This window comes from Sus scrofa, chromosome 9, assembly GCF_000003025.6.
Source record: "Sus scrofa isolate TJ Tabasco breed Duroc chromosome 9, Sscrofa11.1, whole genome shotgun sequence".
Lineage (NCBI taxonomy): Eukaryota > Metazoa > Chordata > Mammalia > Artiodactyla > Suidae > Sus > Sus scrofa.
In genome coordinates this window covers 135376523-135400584 of record NC_010451.4, presented here as the reverse complement: position 1 = coordinate 135400584, position 24062 = coordinate 135376523, and the positions used below count along the sequence as shown (strand labels likewise).

Genomic DNA, 24062 nt, shown 5'->3' with positions numbered 1-24062 from the left:
CTAGAAAGGAAAAACTAACTAAAATCATCTCACTTCCAATCATCCAGTGGAGTCTGGGAATTCAGACCGCTGGTAACGTCACTTGCTGCCCTGTGGGTGGTAAAAAAAAACGTGGTCTATGTTTAGTTTGTTTTGGGGGCTCTTTAGAAGTATTTAGAACTGGATTATCTGTTTTAAGTCCGAAGGCATGTCCAGAGTTCCAGCTGCAAGGTTGGGGGGGGATGCACTATTCCATGAGGTTGTCGGCTGTGCTGTAGCAGCGCATGCACTGTTATCAGGACAGCTCACAGACCACATGTCCACCCTTCCCCGCTGTCCTGCAAGAGGTTTACGAGTGTCCAGGGTGATTCAGCCAGGTCGGATGCAGAGGAAAGCTGGACTGCGTATGAAGGTTTCCTGGACCAAAGCAACGCTTGTGAATTTAGTGTGAGTGCAGTGAAGCCTAAAAGGAGTGAAGGTGATGTCTCTTCCCTCTCAGGGGACATGGATGCCTGTGTGGTACCTGATCAGCATCTCAGCTTTTCCAGAAAAGAGAAGGAAAAGGGACCAAGAAGAAGGAGGTAGGAATGGTGGGATCGAGGAAGGAGGAGGCCTGAGAGAGAGAAGTCGAGCTGACAGCCTTCCTTGGCCCTGTCTGCGATGCAATGGATTGAAACCCTGCAGAATGCCCAGTGGTGAATGCTGATGTGGCAGGGAGGCCAGGGAGCAGCAATGGCTTGTCCCCAGGTAGAAAACATGAAATCCTAAGCCTCGCAATGGGACTGAGTTGGGGGGAGGGGCCTTGAGCGAGGTAATTAAGGTTGAATGAAGCCACCGAGTGGAGCAAAACCACTGTTGCCCTTATAAGAAGACAGACAGACACCAGGGCTGTGCGCACACAGAGAACAGGCAGCGTGAGGAGCCCAGGAGAGAGGCCTCCAGAGAACCCAAGCTGCTGACACCCTGAACTTGGACTTCTCATCTTCAGAACCATGAGAAAATGAATGTTTACTTCTTAAGCCACCTCTTTATGTTATTTCGCTATGGCAGCCCTGGCAAACTATTGTATATATAAAGTGTAATATTAAACACATACACTTACACACACAAACACACACATGCTGTTGTTATGCAACCCACGCTGTCGACCACGGCAAAAAGAAAAAAAAAAAAACAACCACAAGAAAAAAGCATTTTTGTTTCAAGGGATTTGTTGTTCAATGACAAAAACAAAACAGAAAATCTGCAAAGTGTTTGGCATAAAAGAAAGTAGATGAAAAACGGAATTTTCTACCAATTTTGTGGTAGGCATGGTACACAAATATCAGCTATGCACCATCTAGTCATGAACTTGCGGGGTGGGAGACGGTGAATCAGGCTGTTCCAGAGTCCATGCGGTCATGATGTTATCCTTGTCTTCTGGACATCTCAAGGTCAAATTTCAACACAGGCGATAATAATAACAGCAAAAATGTACTGAGTATTTGCTGTGTTCTGGCTGTGGTTTATCTCATTTGCCCTCTCCTTTACCATTGAGGTAAGTTATCTCAATCTATTACTATTTCATTTCAAGTATCAGCAAGCTAATATTTAACAAAGATAAATAACTCGTCCAACTGCACATAGCCAGTCAGTGGTAAAACCATTTAGGCCAGCTGAGCCCTGCTCCTGAGCTCAAGCTGTTAAAGCACTGTGCCCCTAGCCTCTTACCCATCGAGACGGGGGTTTATACATGAAAATATATAACAAACAGAATAAACATCGTTTTATGCAGTTAAGATACAACGGCAATACTCTGGAGAGCTAAAGCATTACGTAATAGCTTCAGTTACTATTTTAATAAATCTCCAAGATTATGCTTTTATTCCACCCACATGACTAGTTAGCTGTTCCATTAATCTAAAAGTGATATGATTTGTGTCCATTCACAGGGTCCTATCTGTATAGATTGTATGATCAATTCAACAGTGGGAAATATAATGGCTACTTTCACTTTTAAGTCAACAAAACATCCTTCAAATCATTTTTTTCCTCACCGAGTCACATTTAATCATGTTGCTTCAGTTAGAGTACTGTGAAAATTAATCTTATAAATGACAGGTGAAATGCAAGTACAGGTAGCCAGCATAATTATATTTCCTGTGAGGAACCAAAAAGTTTGAGAATCAGCATAAAAAATAACAACTTTTGCGGTTGGGGCTTTGGCCACAGGTATACCAGGTAAGTGTCCATACTCTTTGTTTTTTGTTTTTGATTTTTTTTTTTTTTTTTTTTAGGACCTCACCTGCAGCATATGGAGGTTTCCAGGCTAATGGTTGAGTTGGATCTACAGCTACTGGCCTACACCACAGGCACAGCAAGGCCGGATCCGAGCCACATCTGCAACCTACACGACAGCTCACGGCAATGCCAGACCTCAGCCCACTGAGGTGCCCACACTCTTCTCAAAGCCTGAGCTGCCAAGGGTGATCATCGGCCCCACCACACCTGGCATTTTTTGATTATTACTGTTGCCATAAATGCTAAAGAGGGGTCGGGAGGAAACAAGCCCTGGGAGTCCGAAGATGGGCTTACTTCATACTCAGACAAGGGCGCATCCTTCTGCCTCTCGGCCTCAGCTTCTCCGCCTGTACAGTGAGCTCTCTTCAGAGAGCTCGCCAGCCAATACACGTACAACCAAAGGTGAAACCCAGGGTGACAGGACATTTCGCCAGAGGGGCAGTCAGCTCTCAATCCCAGGACTGAGCTGAGAATCGTCCTGTCCTCCTCGTGCAAATCTGGAGACCTGATCGCACTTGACACTCACGGGGAGCTAGAGCACCTCGGGTGGCAGGGCACGTGGGGACTATGACGCCCTTGCTGAGGAAGGGACACAGAGAGCACAGAACCCACACGATGCTGGGACAGCCCCCTGACCAAGCGGTGATGAGGGCTCGGGGGACGTTTCATGGACAGCAAAGGAGTTTATACAACTTACTCTGATTTTAATACTAGAAGCTCCTATTTGACCCTTCACACAGCTCAAGAGATAAGCTATACATTTGAACTTGTTATTTAAAAGTCTTTGGACAAAAATCAAATAGCAGCCCATTCTATACATTAAAGAAAATATGGTACTAACATAGAACAGACTTAGAAAAAAAATACGTCAAATTTACAGAGACCTCAACTGGGCTTGCATATTTCAATGCCTGGGAAAGGAAGAAATGGCCTCCCATACCCTCTTCAGTGAACACTATACCTTAATTAAGAAAATGCTTAAGGACATACCTCTGCTAGGGGATGATGAGAGTTATTCTAATACCAGCTTGTAATGAAAAACACAGATTACCCAAGATGAGGCAATTATGCTGGCACATCAGTACAGGAGCACAGAGCACTGCTTATTGGCACAGGATAAAGGCCCGGCAAGAAATAATCAATCACACTGCCTACTATGCATGAGAAGTCAGCAGTTTTTTACATACTAAAAATATCTTCCACTAAAAAAACCACATTCTCAGCTCCAAAATAATGGCATTATTGCAACAATGTTTTTATGTATGTTCGCAAATGTATATGTGTAGATAGATATACAGATAATTTTTTTTCAAAAATGGGAGTACAAGAAAAAAATAACTTGAAACAAGATTATAGAAGGATTTCCTCCATTGTTTCTCTAACCAGACTAGTACTGTTAAATTGCCATTTAAAGCAGAAATAAATATCCGAGTAATTTCTAGTTGGTGAGGTTATGATTTAAATTGCTCTAATTTGTGATCCATATTCATCTAAAGGAAGATAAGGCTTTTATCAGCAATAAATGAGCTCTATATCTTTTTTTATATTGCTATTGCAGTGCTTTAAATGAAGCAGAGGAATCTGTATATAAATTCCTGCACCCACAATCATTAGCAATTTGATGGTGTTACGATACTTAACAGCTATTGCTCACATGAATTCTCCGATAGTGATCATTTATGGCAGGAGGAAGCTAAGGCCAAAAAAAAATCTGTCCCACTAGCACATATTAAAAGAGAGTGGGGAATCAGATCAGGGTGGTGGAGGAATATGATGGGGAGCTCACTTTCTCTCACAAATATATTAAAAAAAATCAATCTATGGATTTCCCAACGTGGCTCAGTGGTAACAAACCAGACTAGCATCCATGAGGATGTAGGTTTGATCTCTGGCCTCGCTCCGTGGGTTAAGGATCCGGCATTGTCAGGAGCTGTGGTGTATGCAGGCTGTAGACGTGACTCGGATCCCGCATTGCTGTGGCTGTGGCTGTGGCTGTGATGTAGGCCGGCAGCTACAGCTCCGATGGACCCCTAGCCTGGGAACCTCCATATGCCGCAGGCGCAATCCTGAAAAGACAAAAATAAATAAGTAAATAAATCTATGTGCAGAACGATTCTGGCAGATGTACTAAATAGTGGCAGGAGACTTCAGACTTCCAAAAGGGCAAGAAACTCTCCACATAACTGAGTAGGACAAAATGGGGAAAAAGAGGGAAGAAAGAAAAAATCAGGATGAGACCAGCACCCCTGGAGGGAGATGCCAAAGAGGAAAGGAATCTAGGCACTGGGAGGCCCAGTGACTGGTGGGCAGATTAGCTGGGGCAGAAGGGGAGCTTCAAAGCCTTGGGGCAGCAGGTGTGCGGAAGGCAAAATGGAAAGAGAGCTACACAGACGGCTGGTGCCAACGCCCAGTGCCCCACGGCCTGAGACCCTCATCTGCTGGGGCGGGCAGGGTCTGGGTGCTGAGGCTCAGGCTCAGAGGTCAGACCTGGGGAGTGTGTTAGGGTTGCCGTGTGGAAACAGCCCCAGGGACTAGAGAGTGGTGTGCCACAGCCACGGGTGTGCTGGAGGAGCCTGGGCCCGCCAGGGGAGCAAGGCACCATTGCTGGGGAATGCAAGAGGATGGTGGGCAGGGCTGCCATAGGAACTTCTTTTTCCATGTGCATGGGCTCCCAGGCAGGAGGGCACCTCCTGGCACAGGCTATGGGGGTGGGCACAAGCCACAGCCGCCATCTCAGACTCCAGAAGTAGATGCAGCTTGCTAATGCAGAGGGTCCTGTCACCACCACCTCCCTGGGGCCACTCTACAGAGGTGTTTTTCACAGAACTATAAGAAAATGTTTTTAAATTTTATGGAAATGCAAAAAAAAAAAAAATCCAAATAGCCAAATCAATCCTGATTTCTCCCCCAAGTGGAGGCATCAGGCTTCCAGACTTCAGACTATTACAAAGCTGCAGTCATCAAAAGAGGATAGGAATTGCACCAGAACAGACATACAGATCAATGGAACAGGAGAGAAAGCTTAGAAATAAACCCGAGCAGATACGGTCAACTAACCTGTAACACAGGAGGCAACAATACAGAATGGAGGAAAGAGTCTTTTAAATAAGTGGTGCTGGGATAACTGGACTGCTACATGTAAAAGAATAAAATTAGAATACTCTCTAACACCATACACAATAATAAATTCAAAATAGATTAAAGCCCTAAATTTAAGACTGGATATTATAAAATTTGTCGAGGAAAACACATGCAAAACATTCTCTGACATAAACTGCACACTATCTTCCCAGAGCCATCTCCTAGAGTAATGAAAATAAAAACAAAATAAACAAATGGGATGTAATTAAACTTAAAAGGTTTTGCACAGCAAAAGGAAACCATTAAGAAAAATAGAGAGACAGAGACAGAATGGGGGAAAATATTTGCAAATGAAGTGACTGACAAGAGTTTAATCTGGGAGTTTCCGCTGTGGCGCAGTGGAATCAAATCCGACTAGTAACCATGAGGTTACAGGTTCGATCCCTGGCTTCACTGAGTGGGTTAAGAATCCAACATTGCCAGGTAGCCATAGCTGCAATTCAACCCCCAGCCTGGAAACCTCCATATGCTGCAGCTGTGACCCTAAAAAGAAAAAAAAAAGTTTAATCTCCAAAAATATGTCAAAAACTCATGAAGATCAATGTCAAAAAAACAACCAAATTAAAAATGGGTGGAAGATCAAAACAGACATTTCTCCAAAGACAGACACATGGCCAAAAAACACATGAATAGATGCTCAGCATTACTAATTATTGGAGAAATGCAAAACAAAACTACTATGAGGTACCACCATACAAAACAGCAGCCAGATGGCCATCATCAAACAAATCTACAATGACTGCTGGAGAGGGTGTGGAGAAAAGGAAACCTCCTACACTGCTGGTGGAAATGTAAATTGATACAACCACTAAGAAACACAGTGTGTAGGTGCCGTAGAAATCTACAAACAGAACTAACACATGATCCAGCAAACCCGCCTTGTCGTATATCCACAGAAAACCCTAATTTGAAAAGATACATGGACCCCAATGTTCACTGCAGCACTATTCACAATAGCCAGAGCTGGAAACAACCCTAACACCCAAGGACAGATGAACGGATTAAGTAGATGAAGTACCTATATTCAACTGAATACTACTTGCCACTAAAGAGAATGAAATAATGCCATTTGCAGCAACATGGATGGACCTAGAGATGATACACCAAGTGAAGTCAGTAAGAAAAAAAAGACAAATACTGCATGATATCACTTATATGTGAAATCTAAATAATGGCACGAATGAACCTTTGTACAGAACAGAAACAGACTCACAGACATAGAGAACAGACTTGCGATTGACAAGGGGGAGAGGGAGGGAGAAGCAGGGGCTGGGAGCTTGGGGTTTGCAGGTGCAAACTATTACATTTAGAAATAATGGATAAGCAATGAGGTCCCACTGTACAGCACAGGGAACTACATCTGATCTTTCTGGATAGATCGTGATTGAAAAGGATATTAAGTAAAACTGTGCACTTTGCCAGAGAGCTAAAATTGGCACAACACTGCAAATAAACTATACTTTAAAAAAAGTTTTTACACCAGAGTGGGCTCCAAAAATGCTGGTCTGAAATGTGGAGAGAAAGCCTATGTCTTAGAAGAGTTTTTCTAATGATTATTACTTAACTACCTAAACACCACATGATATCATGATACGAAATTTGAAAAACACAGGACTACGGAACAAATAAGCACTGTCTATAATCCCCTATCTAGACGTAACAACTATTGACCTCTCCAAAAATTCCAGCCTTTTCATTCATGCTATTATTCCATTATTTCTTTGTATATTCTTTCTGCTAGGAAAGTGGGGCTTTGGTGTATTTCTGTCCAACTGAACTTCCTGCAGTCTTGTAAATGTCCTATATCTGTGCTGTCTGAAACAGAAGAAGCTGGGTAAAATAAAAAGAAGAAGCTGATAAATTCTTGAAATGTTGCTAATGCTGCTGAGAAATTACATTTATGATTTAATTTAATTTATATAAACTGAAGCTTAGAAGCCATCAGTACTTAGTAATGACCATTTTGAGCAGGTACAAGATCAATTTCACACATTTACGATGACCTGCATTGTTCTCTCCTTTTCTTGTTTGTTTTTTGGAATTCTGCAGTTTCACTATAAACTGTCTTCTTACCTGTGAGGCGTGAGAAGCATAGTGTCTTTCAGCCTAAGGAGTCATCTTTTTATTAATACTGGAAATGTCTGAGCTGTAAATGGTGCCTTAGTCCACGGTCTCTGTTCCAGAGTTCACAAATCTGATTAAACACACGTGGATCTTCTCTTTCTGGCCCTCGCTTAAATTCTCCTTCACACATTTTCCATAAGCTCTGTTTTTATTTGTCTTCAACACAACACCTAGGTTTTTTTTTTTTTATCTCAATGACCATCTTTTTCAACCTGAGAGGGTTTCCCCCCCCAAATCTATCCTTTTTTTTTTTTCTTTTTATAGTAGCACCTGGGGCATATGGAAATTCTCGGGTTAGGGGTTGAATTGGAGCTGCAACTGCAGCCTACACCACAGCCACTGCATTGCAGGATCTGAGCCACATCTTAACCGACTAAGCAAGGCCAGGGATAGAACCTGCACCTTGATGGAGACTGTGTCGGGCTCTTAACCTACTGAGCCACATCAGAAACTCCCTGGGATCCATCCTTCTTATGACGTCATGTTGCTTCCTTCCTGTCATGCACTATCTTGAGATTTGCAGTTCTATTTTACATTATTAGTATGCCAAGTCTCCCCTTTGTCATATCCATTAATATTTATCCACAACAGATAATTTTCTGTGAGTTCTGTAATATTGGAAACTCCTTTTCAGTGAGAATTTTTTTTTTAATAATGTCCCTTAAAGTCTGGATTTTTAGGGCATCCCTTCAAAGAAGTTTTGTGTTTTCTTCCTCCAGGTGCCCCTGGGGAACATCAGCTTGGAGCAATCTTGACGTTCATCCTTGAGTATGAAGAGATGTAGGTCCTTGACCACAGGTAATTCAGTTTAGACTCTCTTACTCATGTCAGGTAGAATCTCAGAGTTTCAAAATTCCAGGGAGACCTCTCCTTTAAAATTCTGAGCTTCAATAGAAATCAACAAGTTTTCTTATCATCTATCTATGCCAGTATTTTAGGAATTCACTGGGTCAAGCTCTTCCATGGTGCTGGCTTCATGCAGAGCTTCAGTTCAAGGTTTTCCCTTGTGCCGGGCTGCAGCCCCAGCTCCTACACCTCCAGGGACCTTCAAACCTCATCCTCAATTCACAGGCCGCCACATCAGCAGCCCAGGCAATCACTCTGGTTTGTTAGTTCTTCTTCCGTTATAGAACCAGGATCCCCTTCTTTCTTGCGCCTCAGATAAACACTTAGAAAATAATGTGGTTTAACCTTTAGCTAGCAACAAGAGCATTTTCAGGTCACTCCAATCTTTCACCTTAACTGTCACTGAATATTGTTTAGCTGACGTTGTAACTATACTTTATGTCTATTTATTCTGTCTTATGTGATGCCTGTTTCTGCCATTAAATGTTAATGTTTTCATTTACAGAAAAATATAAACTTTCTAGATTTAAGCATATTTTGTATTAAGAAGTTTACATTAATGTTCAGAAATAATGCCCCATTGAATAACGAAGGTCTATATTTACTTTTGCATTATTTCTAATTTGGTATAAGACATATTAAACATTGATCTCAGGAAAATTTGCAACGTTTTCCCAAGTTATTGTAACATGGAATACTTGAAGTTGTGAAGTTTTAGAATGGGAGCTTAAAAGTTAATTACTGTTGCCAGAGAAATTATTTATACAGATGAATCAAAGACCTATACTTTTTTTAAAGTAGAAAGTAAAACTCTTCAAGTTTTCTAACTGTTTTTGTGGGCGGCCTGTTCACTTGCTTAAGTATAAGCAAAAATGTCTGGGTTTTACCAAATAAAGAAAGAAATTCATGACCAGTATATAAATATTCAGACAAGTACTATAACTTAAGCGTATAAATGTCTGAGAAAGATAGAAATCCTGGTATATATTAGCTCTTTCTGAAATGAATATTTACATAAATATTTTGTAAATATAGAAATATATATTTACTATGTAACTATTATTTTGAGGGTCAGAAGTTATCATTGGGATCAAAATGAGAATCCTACCAATTAGCATGTGGAAAAGGAAATTGGTCTTAGGAACAAGAAAAGATAAGAGAGGTGAAAATGAAAGGAAACATGTAAACAGTTTTTTGGTTATTTTTTTCACCACATAAATATTACTTTGTGGATAATAACAAATCGGCAGGACCAACCGAAACTGGGTCAGCCTCCACAAGGCTCATGGAATATTACATTTACAAAGGCGTTCAACCCCTGCCCCCCAGGGCCTTGTTACACCCCCTGAGGCATCTCCCAAATGAGCTCATTTCCAGGAGGGACCGGGTCCGTTTGGGCTCCTTAGCCCTCCCGTTGGTCCACTTTCACACTCACAGGCCTAAATTCCATCTCTCAGTTATTTACACGTTGTCAGCATGGACTCAAATCCTCTGCCCCTTCCCAGAAGCCTGCCTTCTGCTCGCCACTCAGTCCTCTGAATCTCAGGTCCCTTATCCATTGAATGAAGGTAAGAGCCTCTTCCCAAGGTTGGTACAATTATTGCATGGAATAGGAAATTCCAAGGCCCTGACACAGAGCTGGAAAGCATTTTACCAAGAGCATGGGGCTTTGGCCCGTGGTCGCCTAACTTATGACCACTGTCGTTATGTAAGGTGCTTGTGACCCTCCGAACCAAATTATGGTAAAATCGGGACATAGCGTATCTCAGGTTTGAGGATAAACATCACAAAAATTAATAAAGGAAATAAGAAAAGGCAACTGTTCCTCATACTATAACCTCAAAGGAGAGACAGCAGAAACCAGAATAGCACGAATGACTAAATTGATGCGTTTCAATTAAACAGCAAGCAGTAAATGACAAACTGTACAGGCAAAGAGGTATATACCAACGCTCTAAGTAGTTAAAAAAAATCCCATTGTGTTCTAATTACCCATTTAATCCCTTGGATACCAATGTGCAATTAACATTACAAATAATGTTAAGGTTAAAAATATAATGAAGGCAAGTATGATTTTGTTATAATTAAACTAATTACTCAGATATGTAGCCATATAAAGGTCTTACAGACCATTACGAGGATGTAAATTTATTCTTCCTTTCAAGAGCAGCTATGTGAATCTCATTTTCCAATTATTGGACAAAAGATGGAACAGGATTATTGAGAGAATCAGCTTTCCAGGGATGAAATAAAATAAACGTTTGGTTTCTTTTGAAATTCTGATTCTCTTGTCTATACGTACTTATAAATAGAGAAGTTAGGAAAAAAAGAGAAAGAAACACCACAGAATCAGGAAAACCACCTTCCTTCTTGTATGACTGCAGAGAAAAATCAGCAACACAACACTTGAGGGAGCGTCATTCCACATGGTTTCAATTTTGGAGCGTTAAGCAGGGTCAACATCTCCACGACCACAAACCTCAAACACTCTCTTGACAAATTCTCTCAATTTTCTGTCCTTGGACACGATGAGTTCCAAATATTGACTTTTTGCCACTAGTCACAGACTCACCGAAGTTCCATTTTACTCTGTCCGTAGTCAGCAGTGATTATGACAGTTAAGAACCAATGCAGATAGGGGAACAATTAAACATGCAACACTTGGAGTGAGAGCTATGCTTTCCGTTCTCCAGGCGTCTCACTGAAGCTGGAGAAGGACCAGTCCCACCCTGAGGAGGTGCATGCCTGCTGCTGGAAGAGGCAGCTTTTCCAGGAGATCTCACTGAATCTTCATCCAGTCATCTGAGCTGAATCATTCCTTGTACAGGGATGAGAAAACTAGACTAAAGGGAGATGGGAGAGGCAGGAAAACAGAGCTCTTAAGAAGCGAAAGAGATGGAGTTCCCACTGCGGCTCAGCTGGTTAGGAACCCCACTAGTATCCATGAGGATGTGGGTTTGGTCCCTGGCCTCACTCAGTAGGCTAAGGATCCAGCATTGCCACAAGCTGCTGTGTAGGTCACAGAGGCAGTTTGGATCTGGCATTGCTGTGGCTGTGGTGTAGGCTGGCAGCTGCAGCTCTGATTTGACCCCTAGCCCAGGAACCTCCATATGCTGCAGGTACAACCCTAAAAAAAAAGAAAAAAAAAAAGAACTGAAAGGAATAACTAAGCACAATGTCAACTTCGGGATACATTCTAAATCTATCAGAATAAAACGAGAATGTTATAACCTAAAACAAACCAGCAAACAAATCCTAATTCCTACCTCTGAGGGTAATTTGAAAATCAATTGATTATCTTAAAAACCAGGTAAATGAAAAGGAAAAAAAAAGCAAGCATTTATCTGTCTTTTTTATATGAACTATACTCGTGGACAGTAAATAAAATGTAGTGAAAGCAACTCCTTATCAGATTATTCCAGTTAGTAAATGAAAACAAAACGAAAAGAGTTAAAATATTACCACTCTGCAATCTCCAGTGGATCCATGCATCATCAAGGCATTAGGCATTAAAAGTGCTAATATCAAAAATGAGTGAAGACCAGATACCATATGCCTCTTGAGGAAAAGAACAAAAAACAAAAACACTACCTCCTGCTTACTTGTGCCAAAGGCTAGAACCTGAGCCTGAATACAACGCTGGGTCCAGCTGCAACTTGCAAGAAACAGGACAGAACCTCACATGAGAGCTCGTTGCTCGTGCAATCGGCAAGTCCATGGGCAGCACTGGGCAGGCCCAGTGTTCCAGGGCTGGCAGATGATGATGAAGGGAAGAAAGGAATGAAGAGGGACCCGCAGATGGAGCATCTGAAAAGTCAGTTCAGGTTTTGCGAAGGAACAAGGTTAAGCTGCAATGTCCAGGGACACTCCTGGGAGACAAAGCCACACAGGATCTGTTGGATGGAGGGGGTGTGGCTCAGACAGGTCACACAGATGGGCTTCTGGGTTAGCTGCCAAAGTTTCATGTCCTGGCCCGAGTCTTGGTTATAAATATTTTCCTTATAATGATATACTAAGCTACACATTTAAAAAAAATTCAGGACAGGAATTATCTTTCAAAGGGAGAAGTGACTGATAGGGATTTAAGGGGTAGAGTCCTATGCTATTTCTTGAGCAAGAAGTAGACTGTAAAAGTGTTTTTTACATTGTGCAAATTCATTAGGGTGTTCTTTCCTACAAAAAGTTTTTAAAAGAAACGTCAATAAAAATTTTTTAAAAGAAACTTAAAAAATACATTAAACCAAGAAACATAAGATTTTGAGTAAGTAGAAGCACCCTTCTATGTAAATTTTGGAAAGAAGAAATCAAAATTATATATGTTATTTACAGAATAATGAAAGCAATAATATCACTTATTAATTTTTTAGGGTCAAGGTAAAGCTGCACGAAGAAGCATATTTATAGACCTAGTGGCTTAATAATTTATTTTAAAAATATTTAAAAATCATTCAAATAAAAATTTAGAAATAAAACAGCAAGACTAGTCAGGTAAAGTACAGTAGAGAGGTTAATAAAGATAAAATTTTATAAATTTAGAACCTGAAAAAACATTTGACTTGCTAAATAGATTCAATCTTTCATTCTTGTTCAAGTGAAACAGTCAAAGTCTGGAAAGTATAAAGACAATTTCATAGAAAAAATTCATAAGCATATAGGTACAGAGAGAGGGAAAATACAAATATTAAGATAATAATTATAACTCCATGTAAATTGTTAAAATTTTAAATTAAGTAAATAGGGTTATAAGAAAATGTAAATAGTAAAACTTACAACAAAAATTAAAAATTGGAATAATTTAATAGCAAGAGTTCAAAATGAGAATTTTTTTCAAAACAAACTAATTTTCATTATGAGGCATAAGTTTAAAAGGTTATATAAAATTGAACAAATAGGAAAGTATTTAAGTCTATGACAAAATAAAAATGTACTGCAGAAAGATAAGAACAGATCAATAATCTAAAGTCTTTCACTTATCACATAAATGTATCACAGAGATGAAATGCAAAGTGTGAGAAATATAATGTAATACAAATAGAATGTAGCATCTCTATACATCGACACCTAGTAACTAGCTTATTGTGATCAGGCTGTAAGGACCTAACGCAGTGTTGTAGGTCACGTATACCTCAAACAAAGGGAGAAAACAAATTCATAGAAAAAAGAGACGAGATTTGTGGGTTCCAGGGGTGGGGGATGGGTAGCAAGGGGAGGAGGAGGAAAGAGGTCCAGTTATAAGATAACCCGGCACTGGGATGTAATGTGCAGCGTGGTAAACACACCTGCTGTGTGTTCCCTATGAACGCTGGGACGAGGAAACATCCCAGAGTTCCGCACACAAGGAAAATACACTTGTTTTTTCTTTTATGGTGTGCCTATAAAAGGTGACGGATGCTCACTAAACCTGTGCGAATCATTCCATGCTGCAAGTCAAATCACTGTGCTGTTGTTACACTTACGCTATATGTCAATTATATCCTAAAGAAACTGGAAGAAAAAAATGAAAAAATTAAAAGAAATCCTATCATGAAGTAAGAAGATGTGCTATCGTTTAACGTTGTTTTGATAGCTTTAGGGAAAGTAAAAAAGGAAACTGATTCAAAGGTATTACTGCAGGGGAAAGGAGATCAATATTTCATGAACTACTGGGAAGAGCATGGTTTTCTAGATGGATCCAAACACTTTTACATTTCAATGAATGAAAAATATACAAAGTATGGGGGAAAGAAGACGCAGAGTTCACACATCGGTTCTTTTCAAATTAATCTATAAAGGCAGCATAAGGCCAATTAAAATTCCAGTGAGAATTGTGTATACAAAGCTTCATATTTTTCCTCTACATCCCAAAGTGATTACTAGATTTTTATTGGCTCCCCCCATTGCTGTGTAACTAGTGTCTAGAATAGAGAAGCACACTCAAAAATAAATATCTCTATGCATCAGAAACAAGAGAATGCAGGAATCGGGATCTAAAGCTCTGAGTTCTGGTCATGAATTACACACAGCAGCTAAGAGTCAGGCTCCTGCAAGGTAATGGGTACTAAATGCACGCATATAAGGATGGAGAGCAACCAGAACCAGGCTCTGTGTGTGATGCTGAGTCCAAGGCAAAGCCCCAGCTTTCCTGAGAGAAGCCACCTGGAGCTCAGGCTACTTGGAACTGCTCATCTTTCAGGTTGGGTCACAGAGCGAAACCAGCGCCAGGCTACACAGTGACCATACATGGGCTGTCCCCTTATGGCTGCAGGATGGGAACCCAAAGCTGTCAATACAGGACCTGGCTCCGGACAAGAGATTTAGGGAATAAACAGCAGGAGGAGTGACAAACTGATACACATAAGATGACAGATCGAAAAAGAGAGGAGGGAAAAATCACACAGACTCGCTCAAAAGGTATGCCAGCAAAATCTCAAGCCATAAAAAAATCCAACGAGAAGCAAGCCCCCCAAAACAAACAATTAGGAGGGAGTTCCCATGGTGACCCAGGGGGTTAAGAATCCACTAGTATCCATACGATGGGGGTTCAATTCCTGGCCTCACTCAGTGGGTTAAGGATCTGGTGTTGCCGAAAGCTATGGCACGGGACACATATGAGGCTCAGCTCTGGTGTTGCTGTGGCTGTGGTATAGCCCACAGCTGCAGCTCCTGTGTGACCCCTAGCCTGGGAACTTCCACATGCCACAGGCGCAGCCCTTAAAAGGAAAATAAATAAATAAACGAACATTTATGAGAGGAATTACCTTCTGATGAAGACAAATTCATCAGGATGAGTAAATCTAAAAATAGACACGCAAGGATTCTAAAAAGAAAATCGCAGCATCATTAAATGATGTTTTTTTTTTTTTTAATGAACTGAATAAACGGCTCTTTGCCAGAGTTAAGGATAAGGCCAACAAAATATCATAGAGGCTACTTGGAACTGCTACTGGAAATCTTTTCACATTATAAAATAAAATAACATTATAAAATAAAATTTGATTCGTTTCCAATCAAAATTCAACTATTGTGACATTTTTATCCAGGGTGGCAAGACGATTCTACAAATGATACCTCATAAAAGTCCCAAAGTCATCCAGACCATTCTGGAAATGAAAAACTAGCAAGACAGACAGGTAGAGCGAACCCCCCCAGGATGCACATCCTGAAGCAAGAGAAAGTACTGCCAAGTCCCAGCCTGGCTGAGAACTCGTGCACAACAGAAGGGCCTCCAGGTTTCCCAGTGACGCATAAAAAACACTGGGCTGCGAAAACGGCACTAAGCAAACTGCAACTCGGGACAGGAAAACATCAGGTTCTATCCCTACACCGTCCGGTCAGATATCAACTGCATGTGTTAAAGATATGAGTGCAGAAAAGAAGTCTCTGAACAGGAATGAGAATAGCTTTATTACCTCGGAGAGAGAATTTTCTAAGGTTCAAAAAGCAAGAAAACACAACAGAGAAAAAGAATAAACCGATATCAAAACTGAGAATTGCTACATAGGCAAACTTTTTTTTATCAGAGTCTAGTTGATTTATAGTGTTGTGTCAGTCTCTCCTGTGCAGCCTAGTGACCCCGTCACACATGCCTACACATTCTTTTTCTCCTACCCTCCTCCATCATGTTCTACCCCAGGAGACTGGACAGAGTTCCCTGTGCTGTACAGCAGGACCTCATTGCTTCTTCATTCTAAATGCCACAGTTTGCATCTACCAACCCCACACTCCCAGCCCAGCCCACTTCCTTCCCCTCCCTCCAGGAACCTCCAGTCTGCTCTCCATGTCTGTGGTCTGTTTCGGTTTTGTAGATAGCCTCACTTGCGCCATATTTTAGATTTCACGTATAAGTGATATGATATGGTATGTGTCTTTCTCTTTGTGGTTGACTTTACTTAGAATGAGAATCCCTAGTTGAATCACACACAAACTTTTAAAACAATGTTAAAATACCACTGAAAGATAATAATTAAAACAGGTAACGTGTGTAAAGGAGCACCTGTCAGTTGTATATATTAGAAACCCTTACATAATAAAAAAAAGACAACCTTACATCAAAAGGGACAATGGACTTGAGAGGAAAACTGGCAGAAATAAGTCCTAGGCAACACGGAAATGTGGAGAAAGCCCTCGGTCAAATTCATGAATAATTAAGGAAATGCAAATTAATCTAACAGTGAAATTGCATATGCCCACCAAGCTTGTGAAAAATGAAATATTTTAGTGACTATTGTTGAAAAGGATGATGACATGTTCAGGAGCAAGTGTAAATGAAGCACACAAAACGAACCTTATAATCTCGCCTGATTTTAAAATACACATCTCTCCACACAAACATCCTTCAATCACCTTACACCTCACATGCACAGAGGCAGAGAAGAGATTAAATTAGATATATCCACGGAGATGTCGATGAAACCAGTAGGAGACATACAAATGTTAACACAGGATTTCAGGATTAAAGGAAACGTTTTTGTCTTCTTGGTGCATGGCACATCATAGATAAACCACGACTATTTGTCAGGGCCAAGAATTAGCTAATTAATGGATGATTCTGATATTTTTGAACATGTTTCAACTACTGTATTCAAAACTGTGTACAAACATCTCAAGCACATTATCCCCAAGTCTATTTAGGAATAACTCGTCGATGCCCAGGAGACAGACTGTGAAATCAAGTGCAATACTGAGACCTTGGCGGCATTTATGTAATGACCTTTCTGAAGGTCATTACATAAAAAGCTACAAGGCATGTAGCTTTCTTTTTGTCAGGTCAACAACAGACTTCTGAAATCTGTCACCGAATTACGGTGAATTCCCTATGGTAGGAAAATGCAAAGAGGATATATGCCAGGATGTCATGACCCAGCACGGAAAACACCACCCGTGGGTACAGAGCGGGTGAGGGGGCAACTACAGGACTCGGAGGACGGACCCTCATGGCTTTGCAGAAGGAGCTGGGAAATGGCCGTGCTGCCTGAGAGACGAGCTCTGGGTGGCAAAACAAGTGACACCAATCCGGCCACTTCTGGCCACCCTCACTTTGGCAAAGGCTTTTGAAGCTCCACTCAATGGCCAGGCAGGAAGAACCAGCGCCTGGCCACTCGTGCTCACTGCGCTCCCCCCGGAAGGGGTCAGCCCTGGGCTGCTGTTTTGCCAGCATCTCCTCCACCCTTTAGCCAGACACGTTAAGCTCATGTCATTCGCATTTGGAGGCTCTTTCCCCTTCTGAAGAGTGAAAACTGGAAGGTAAATGTGGAGGGAAAATGACATCCTCGCCCTTTGTCTAGTCCACAGGGGAGAGGGGAGGCCGCGAGTTCTCTGGGCTTGAGGGTTATTTCGAGAGGCAGCAAAAATTATGAAACCTGGGCTTTACCCCATCGGAGTCCTGATGACTGCGTGTCCTGAGGTCGGCCGGAGGTCCCCGTTCAGCATTCGGAAAGTGGTGGTCTTGCCAGCGCCGTTCACCCCCAGGAGCCCAAAGCACTGAGCAGAGAAAACAAGTCAAAGCACAACATCAACGTGACCTCGAAACAGCGCTCGCTTTCAGCCGCCTCTGGGTTGATTCTTCGGTCTGTGTTATCTGTAGACTTTCACAATCATAAAGTGTGTGTAAAGCACTTGAGGGATCCCTCGGTACTTTTGAAATCACCATGGCCTTTGAGTAGCGTAACAGGATCAGCATCAGTTCCCAGACAAGGAAGCAGATTCATGTCCGGGAAAACTCAAGATGATGAGAAGTAAATGCCAAATCCTGCCGAGCCTTCCTGTCCTGTCTGCGGCCGTCCAACAAGTTCCTAACTGTGTCCCTTTGGCAAAAGTATTTTTGAGAAGTCCTGCCACCATCAGCATTAGTATCCTCTGTCTTCTTCTCTCCCCCCCTCTCTCTTTCCTTCTTCTACTTCTGTTTCTCTCTTCTCCTCTCCCCTCCCCCTCCTTTTCCTCCTTCTTCCTCTCCCTGTCTGTCTGTCTGTATTTATCTCTCCCCCTCCCCCGCCTCACTCCATGTCTCTCCCCAGTAACTTGGACCCTCCCCAACCCTGACACTAATGAAGACGACCTCTCAGTCCATATTCTCACACTTAGCAGCGGGCCGACTTTTCCTGGTTCAGTCTGTCTTATATTCCACATGGAAAATGGCCTTGCTTGCTTTTGCAGCCACAGCATCTATCCTGACCCTCGGAATAGTCTAAGCTGAGATCCAGTGGTGGCAGCTGAGACTCGTTCTTGTCCATCTGCTTCCAGGACCTGTTTCCTGATGGTTAGCCACTGCGGCCTACCGACTTAAGCTGGCTTCCTAGTTCCTTGAACCCTGGAAAAGTGATGGCTCTGGGTTTCCTGTTCTACAAAATCACACTCCACCTGATTATCACAAAATCCTATTTTGTACCCCTGGGTGCCACCTGCTTCTCAACATCCATGGTCTTCCCACTCTGGCTGGATCACAGCCCCTGATACATGGGCCCATCCTGTCCCAGTCCTTTCCTGCTCCATGTCACTCGTGCCGGACAGACCACACCTGAGCAGCTATCCTAAGGCACAGCAGCATCAGCCTGTCCACACGCTATGCATCCTTCAAGGCTTAGGCTTAGGTTCATCTGAACTCTCCTTTTGGATAAAGCTCTCCGTGCTCCCTGCCTTCCCCAGCTCCTCCCTTCCGCTCCTCCTGCTCAGCTTACAGCTCCAAGGCAATTCGCCTGTAGGTCTTTTAACCTCGCCCTGTCTCAGGCTGCACGTAACACCGTATTAACACCATACGTGTGTGCAGTCTTTCATCCTAGCTGATCACTAATTCCTAGGGTAGGGGAGGTATCTTAGCCATCCCTGTCCCCTTCACAGGCTCCTGCACAGGACTTCAGATACGCGTCATTAAACTCAGACGGTCATTAAAAACCTACTGAATAGAACTCAAACCTACATGCATCTTGGTTCATTTCAGATACACGGAGCATCGGATGTTTTCCAAGTTCTTCCCTTATCCTGTAGTTTAAAACTACTATACTCCAATATAAAATAAAAACTAAACTAAAAAGTAAATAAATAATAAAGCAATAAAAAATAAAACCATGGAGAGGTAGTAGCAATATTGAAGTTTTTTTTTTTTAAAAAAAAAAAAGGATAAAAAATAAGTTCCATAAGATGGTGAAGTTTGCCTGCAGACAAAAAACAGCAACAAAACCTTCTTCACTGTCTTGTCGCATTTGCTCACACACCTCAGAGCAGGTGCTGAGGGCTTTCCTGGGCGGACTCAGACCCGCCTCCGGGCTTCCCCTCACTTCAGAACACTCAGCGCCCTCACAGTGGCACAGAGGGCGGATGCCAGTCAGATAATGACATGACTGACTTTGAGTTTCTCAGAAGGTTGGAACACTATGAATGCAAAGTGCTTGTTTTTATTTTCAAGAGTGAATCAAAGGTAATCATTTCCAGAACTGATGTCCCTTTATGCCTTAAGCACAAATCGGGAACCATTTCTATGGCTTCTGTCAGTTTGGACTAAACATTTCTACTAGAATGAATGCCATATTCACGAAGAAACAGTTCTGAGTATTGCTGCAGTGTGGGAGTGTCATCACCTTTCCAGAATCGCATCTTTCCAGGTGGGTTTAACTGGCCACTCAAAGAGTACTGAAGTCCAAGCAAGAGTTAGAAGTGGCTTCCTTAATTAATCGGATTTACACAATTTTTACACTCCATAGAAAGTCATCCCACAGCCCAAGCAATAATTAAAACTCCTCAATCCCTTAAATTTAAACAATTACAAAGCAGAATCAACCCCACCAAAGAATCAGCTCCGTTTTCACTGGGTACAGACTCTCCACCCAGATTCTGCAGAAACTCCTGAAATGTGAAGGCTGCTTTTAGTTCTGATATCAGAGATTCTGAGAACAACCCAGGCTGACCCACAGTTAGAGAGTGACACGGGTTTGGGACAGAAGAGGGTCCAAACAGAAGCCTTCTTACCTCTCCCCTCCGTATGCCCAAGCTAATGTCTTGCACAGCCGTGGTCCTCTTGAAGAAACGTGTGTAACTTTTACTGAGGTTGCATATCACCAGGATGTCTCCAGAGGTTCTGCCTTTCAACACCCTCATTTGCTCTTTTTCAACGTCTATGTCCTGAGAGGATGTGACTGTGCCCTGAATGGCAGAGTGGCCCCTGGGAGGACAAGTCAGAATTAATTTACACCTGGGAAATGGACGCGGACCTCTGGCAAAGAGAAAGGTCAGAGGTCGTCCAGAAGACACGCTTTCCAGTCTGCAGTATCGGCTCCGGCCCCGATGGCTGATGACCGTCAGGGGTCATTATCTGTCCCTTAATGAGAAGGAAATGTGCATGAACCTAAAAGACAGGGACGTGAGCGGACACCAAGCTACGACTTTTCAATTGTATGAACAATAATCACGCCAGACTTTTGTGCTTGACAGACAAATCGCTGATCACAGACGTGTAAGAAATGGACTTCTCTAAGTGCTTTCAGCAAACAGGTCATTTATGTATTTTTTATGTTTTAAAAAAATTTGGGAGTTCCCGTCGTGGCGCAGTGTTTAACGAATCCGACTAGGAACCATGAGGTTTCGGGTTCGATCCCTGCCCTTGCTCAGCGGGTTAACGATCCGGCGTTGCCATGAGCTGTGGTGTAGGTTGCAGACGCGGCTCGGATCCCGCATTGCTGTGGCTCTGGCGTAGGCCGGTGGCTACGGCTCCGATTAGACCCCTAGCCTGGGAACCTCCATATGCTGCGGGAGCAGCCTAAGAAATAGCAAAAAGACAAAAAAAAAAAAAAAAAAATTGATGACACCCAGGGCATGTGAAAGTTCCCAGGCCAGGGATGGAACCCACACCACAGCAGCAACCCAAGCCAGTGACAGCGCCGGATCCTGAACATGCTGTGCCACCAGGAAACGCCACACAGGTCCTTTAACAAAGCAGATGTCACACGAAAGGCCCCAGACGCTACAGCTCCACAGCCTGTGCTGACTGGGTAAACACAGGTGCAGTGAGCGCTCTGCACAGGGCCTGGCTATGTGCTGAACAAACTCCCGTTGGGGGAACACGAAACTTCCAGCTCCAACAGACTTCCTCCACATCCGAACAAGCTCACCTTCCAACCTCCCTTACGATTTTCTTTCTGGTGCATTTTAGCTTCCAAGTAAATCTCCATTTCTGCAAACTGTAATATGCCGATACTTGAATAAATAGATGAGTTCAGATCACTAAGATTGTGCTGTGCCCACATCAATTTCCTGGTTTTATCAGTGTGATATTGTGATGTCTGGTATTCTTATATTATCCTAGTATCATTGGGAGAAGCTGGGTGAAGGGTGCGTGGGAACTCTCTGTACTAATTCTGCTATTTCCTGCGAGCCTTCGACTATTTTAAAATGAAAGGGAACTACGTCCAGTCTCTGGGGTTAGGGCATGACCGAAGACGGCAGGGGGACAAAAGGACGTATATGTAGGCATGACTGGCTCCCTTTGCTGCACAGCAGAAACTGAAGGAACATTGAAAATCAGTCTACTTGAATAAAAAATTAAAAATAAATAAGTAAAAGGGTATTTAAAAGAAAACACGTGCTGCCAGAGCCCAGCGCCCTCAGCTCCTTATCCAATTTTTCCCATAACATTTTTTTGTGATTTTTTTATGATTTTTTTATGATCTTTGAAATCACCCCCAGATAAAATATATGCTTTTCTCAACACCCAACACAGGCGATGAGAAAATAGAGCTAGATACTCAGGAATACACATTATATGATATAATTTATATAACATTCAAAAGATGAGATATGAATCAACGGGAATAAAAATAAGAAAAGCAGTTATCCGCAGAGTGGTTATTGACGGGACAGGGGTTTTGAGGGAGCTTGGGAGACGCTGACAGTCCTCGGCCTGGGCAAAGATGGCACGGGTGTGTTCAACTGTGAAGACGCATGGCATTTCGCACCTTCCGTCTTGACTGTTCGCTCCCCTTCACCAGGTGTGGGCGCATCCTTTGACCCTTCCGCCTGGCCTGCCTTCCAGAGGTCTTTTCTTGCTCTACTAGGAAATGGTGGAGGGATCCCCCCCGGCCCCCCCGGCCCCCCACATGCTCCCGGGCCCCAGGCCCAGGCCGTCCTTCGCCATCCCTCCTGGGGCCTCAAGCAAGCACGACCCTCCCTCCCTGGTGCAGCGCCCTGACAAGCAAACGAAAAAGCAGTTTTCAAAGGTTCCTTCTTTTTTTGTGACTGAAATATAAGCACTAGTAGCAGTGGTTGAGCCAATTTTGGGGGCGGCTGTGATTGCCGTAAAATACCTCCCGCCCCCCACCCCCAGCCTAGAAAAGCTCTTGCCCATTGATGGTCAGAGGGAGTCGGCCTTTGGACCAGGGGCTGCCACCCCCGCTCAGCTGCCGGCCTCTAAAATAAACCAAATGTCCCTTTCCACCAACCCTGCCTCTTGGTTGCCTTTAGAACAGGGAGCAGCTGGACCGAACTTTCAGTAACAGGAGGAGGATAAGGGAAGAGCTCCCTTCTTCTGGCCTCCTTGAAACAACCAACGTAACAGTGTGTCCGCCTGTGCTCAGAAATGTGCCATGTAGCCTCTTCCAACTGACAATCACTAAAAAATGGCAAAGGAAGATGCGTGATGGGCACTGGGCACAGAAGCGCTTCCCAGAGATCCGGGACACCTCGTATCAGAAGGGGCTGCCCTGGGCCGTGGGCCTGTTTGCGCCCATCCAGCCTGGGGTACAGAGAGCAAAGTTCAGCGCCAGACCAGAGAGAGACAAAAAAGAACCCCCCCTGCCCCACCCAGCGTAACAGGTGTGTGGCAGGAGCTCAGGTTCTAATGGAGATCTGGATTCGGAACAAACAATCCAGGCCGGCAGCAGGACTGCAGGACGGGAGCACGGGCGAGGTCGGGAAGGGCAGCAGAGAAGGAGCGGGTGGTGGACACAGAGCTGAGGAGGGGGAGGCAGGAGCTGCCCCAGATGCAGAGGGCGGGGCCGTCCCAGTCTCCCCAGAACGGGCCTGGGACAGGGAAGAAGAGGTCCTGCAGGAAGGGACTGGGAGTCGAGCTGAGGAGCGTCAAGACAAAGACTAGAGCACAGCACTGACGGAGAAAGACGGCTGTCACGGAAACACTGGGTTGGCGTCCAGCCGGCCCTGGGTGGGAGTTCCCTTTGTCGCCCAGCAGGTTAAGGACCTGACATGGCATCCATGAGGACGCAGGTTCCATCCCTGGCCTTGCTCACTGGGTCGGGATCCGGCATTGCCATGAGCTGTGGTGTAGGTCGCAGATGAGGCTTGGATCCTGCATGGCTGTGGCTGTGGTGTAGGCCGGCAGCTGGAGCTCCAATTGGACCCCTAGCCTGGGAACTTTCGTATGCTACAGGTGCAGCCCTGAAACAAAACAAAACAAAACAGCCAGTCCTTGGAGGCAGGAGGGAGCACGAGGAGGGTCCTGGGAGGGGGAAGTCAGGCCTGGCAAAGGACCCAAACAAGCAGGTGATCGGAAGCAACTGTCACGCGTGGGGGTGGAGGAGGGACGACAGAGAGGGTCGCGGCTGGAAGCGCCAGGCTTGAGGGACCTGCTGGGAACCTGGACTCATCCTTCAGGCAACCATCAATGACCGCGGTAGGGCACGCCTCAGGATTTTAAAAACAAACTAATTTGGTCAGACAATTACTATGACAACCATCCACAAGGGAGTGATAAGCAACTAGTGTCTAAATGAGAT

The 24062-nt window shown here is 43.5% G+C and overlaps 1 protein-coding gene across 8 annotated transcripts in view; it reads right to left on the bottom strand.

Moving 5' to 3' along the window:
- The window catches only part of LOC100514786 (ATP-binding cassette sub-family A member 13), a 348431-nt gene that overhangs the window by 51893 nt on the left and 272476 nt on the right, over window positions 1-24062 (bottom strand). For 7 of the 8 annotated variants that reach the window (XM_021063898.1, XM_021063900.1, XM_021063901.1 and 4 more), the window contains 2 exons: window positions 20308-20500; window positions 17720-17829 (listed from right to left, as the gene is read on the bottom strand). In XM_021063898.1, coding sequence (XP_020919557.1) covers window positions 17720-17829; window positions 20308-20500 — 303 coding nt within the window. Of the gene's footprint in view, window positions 1-17708; window positions 17830-20307; window positions 20501-24062 lie in introns of all 8 variants that reach the window. The other variant, XM_021063904.1, reaches the window with a different exon arrangement.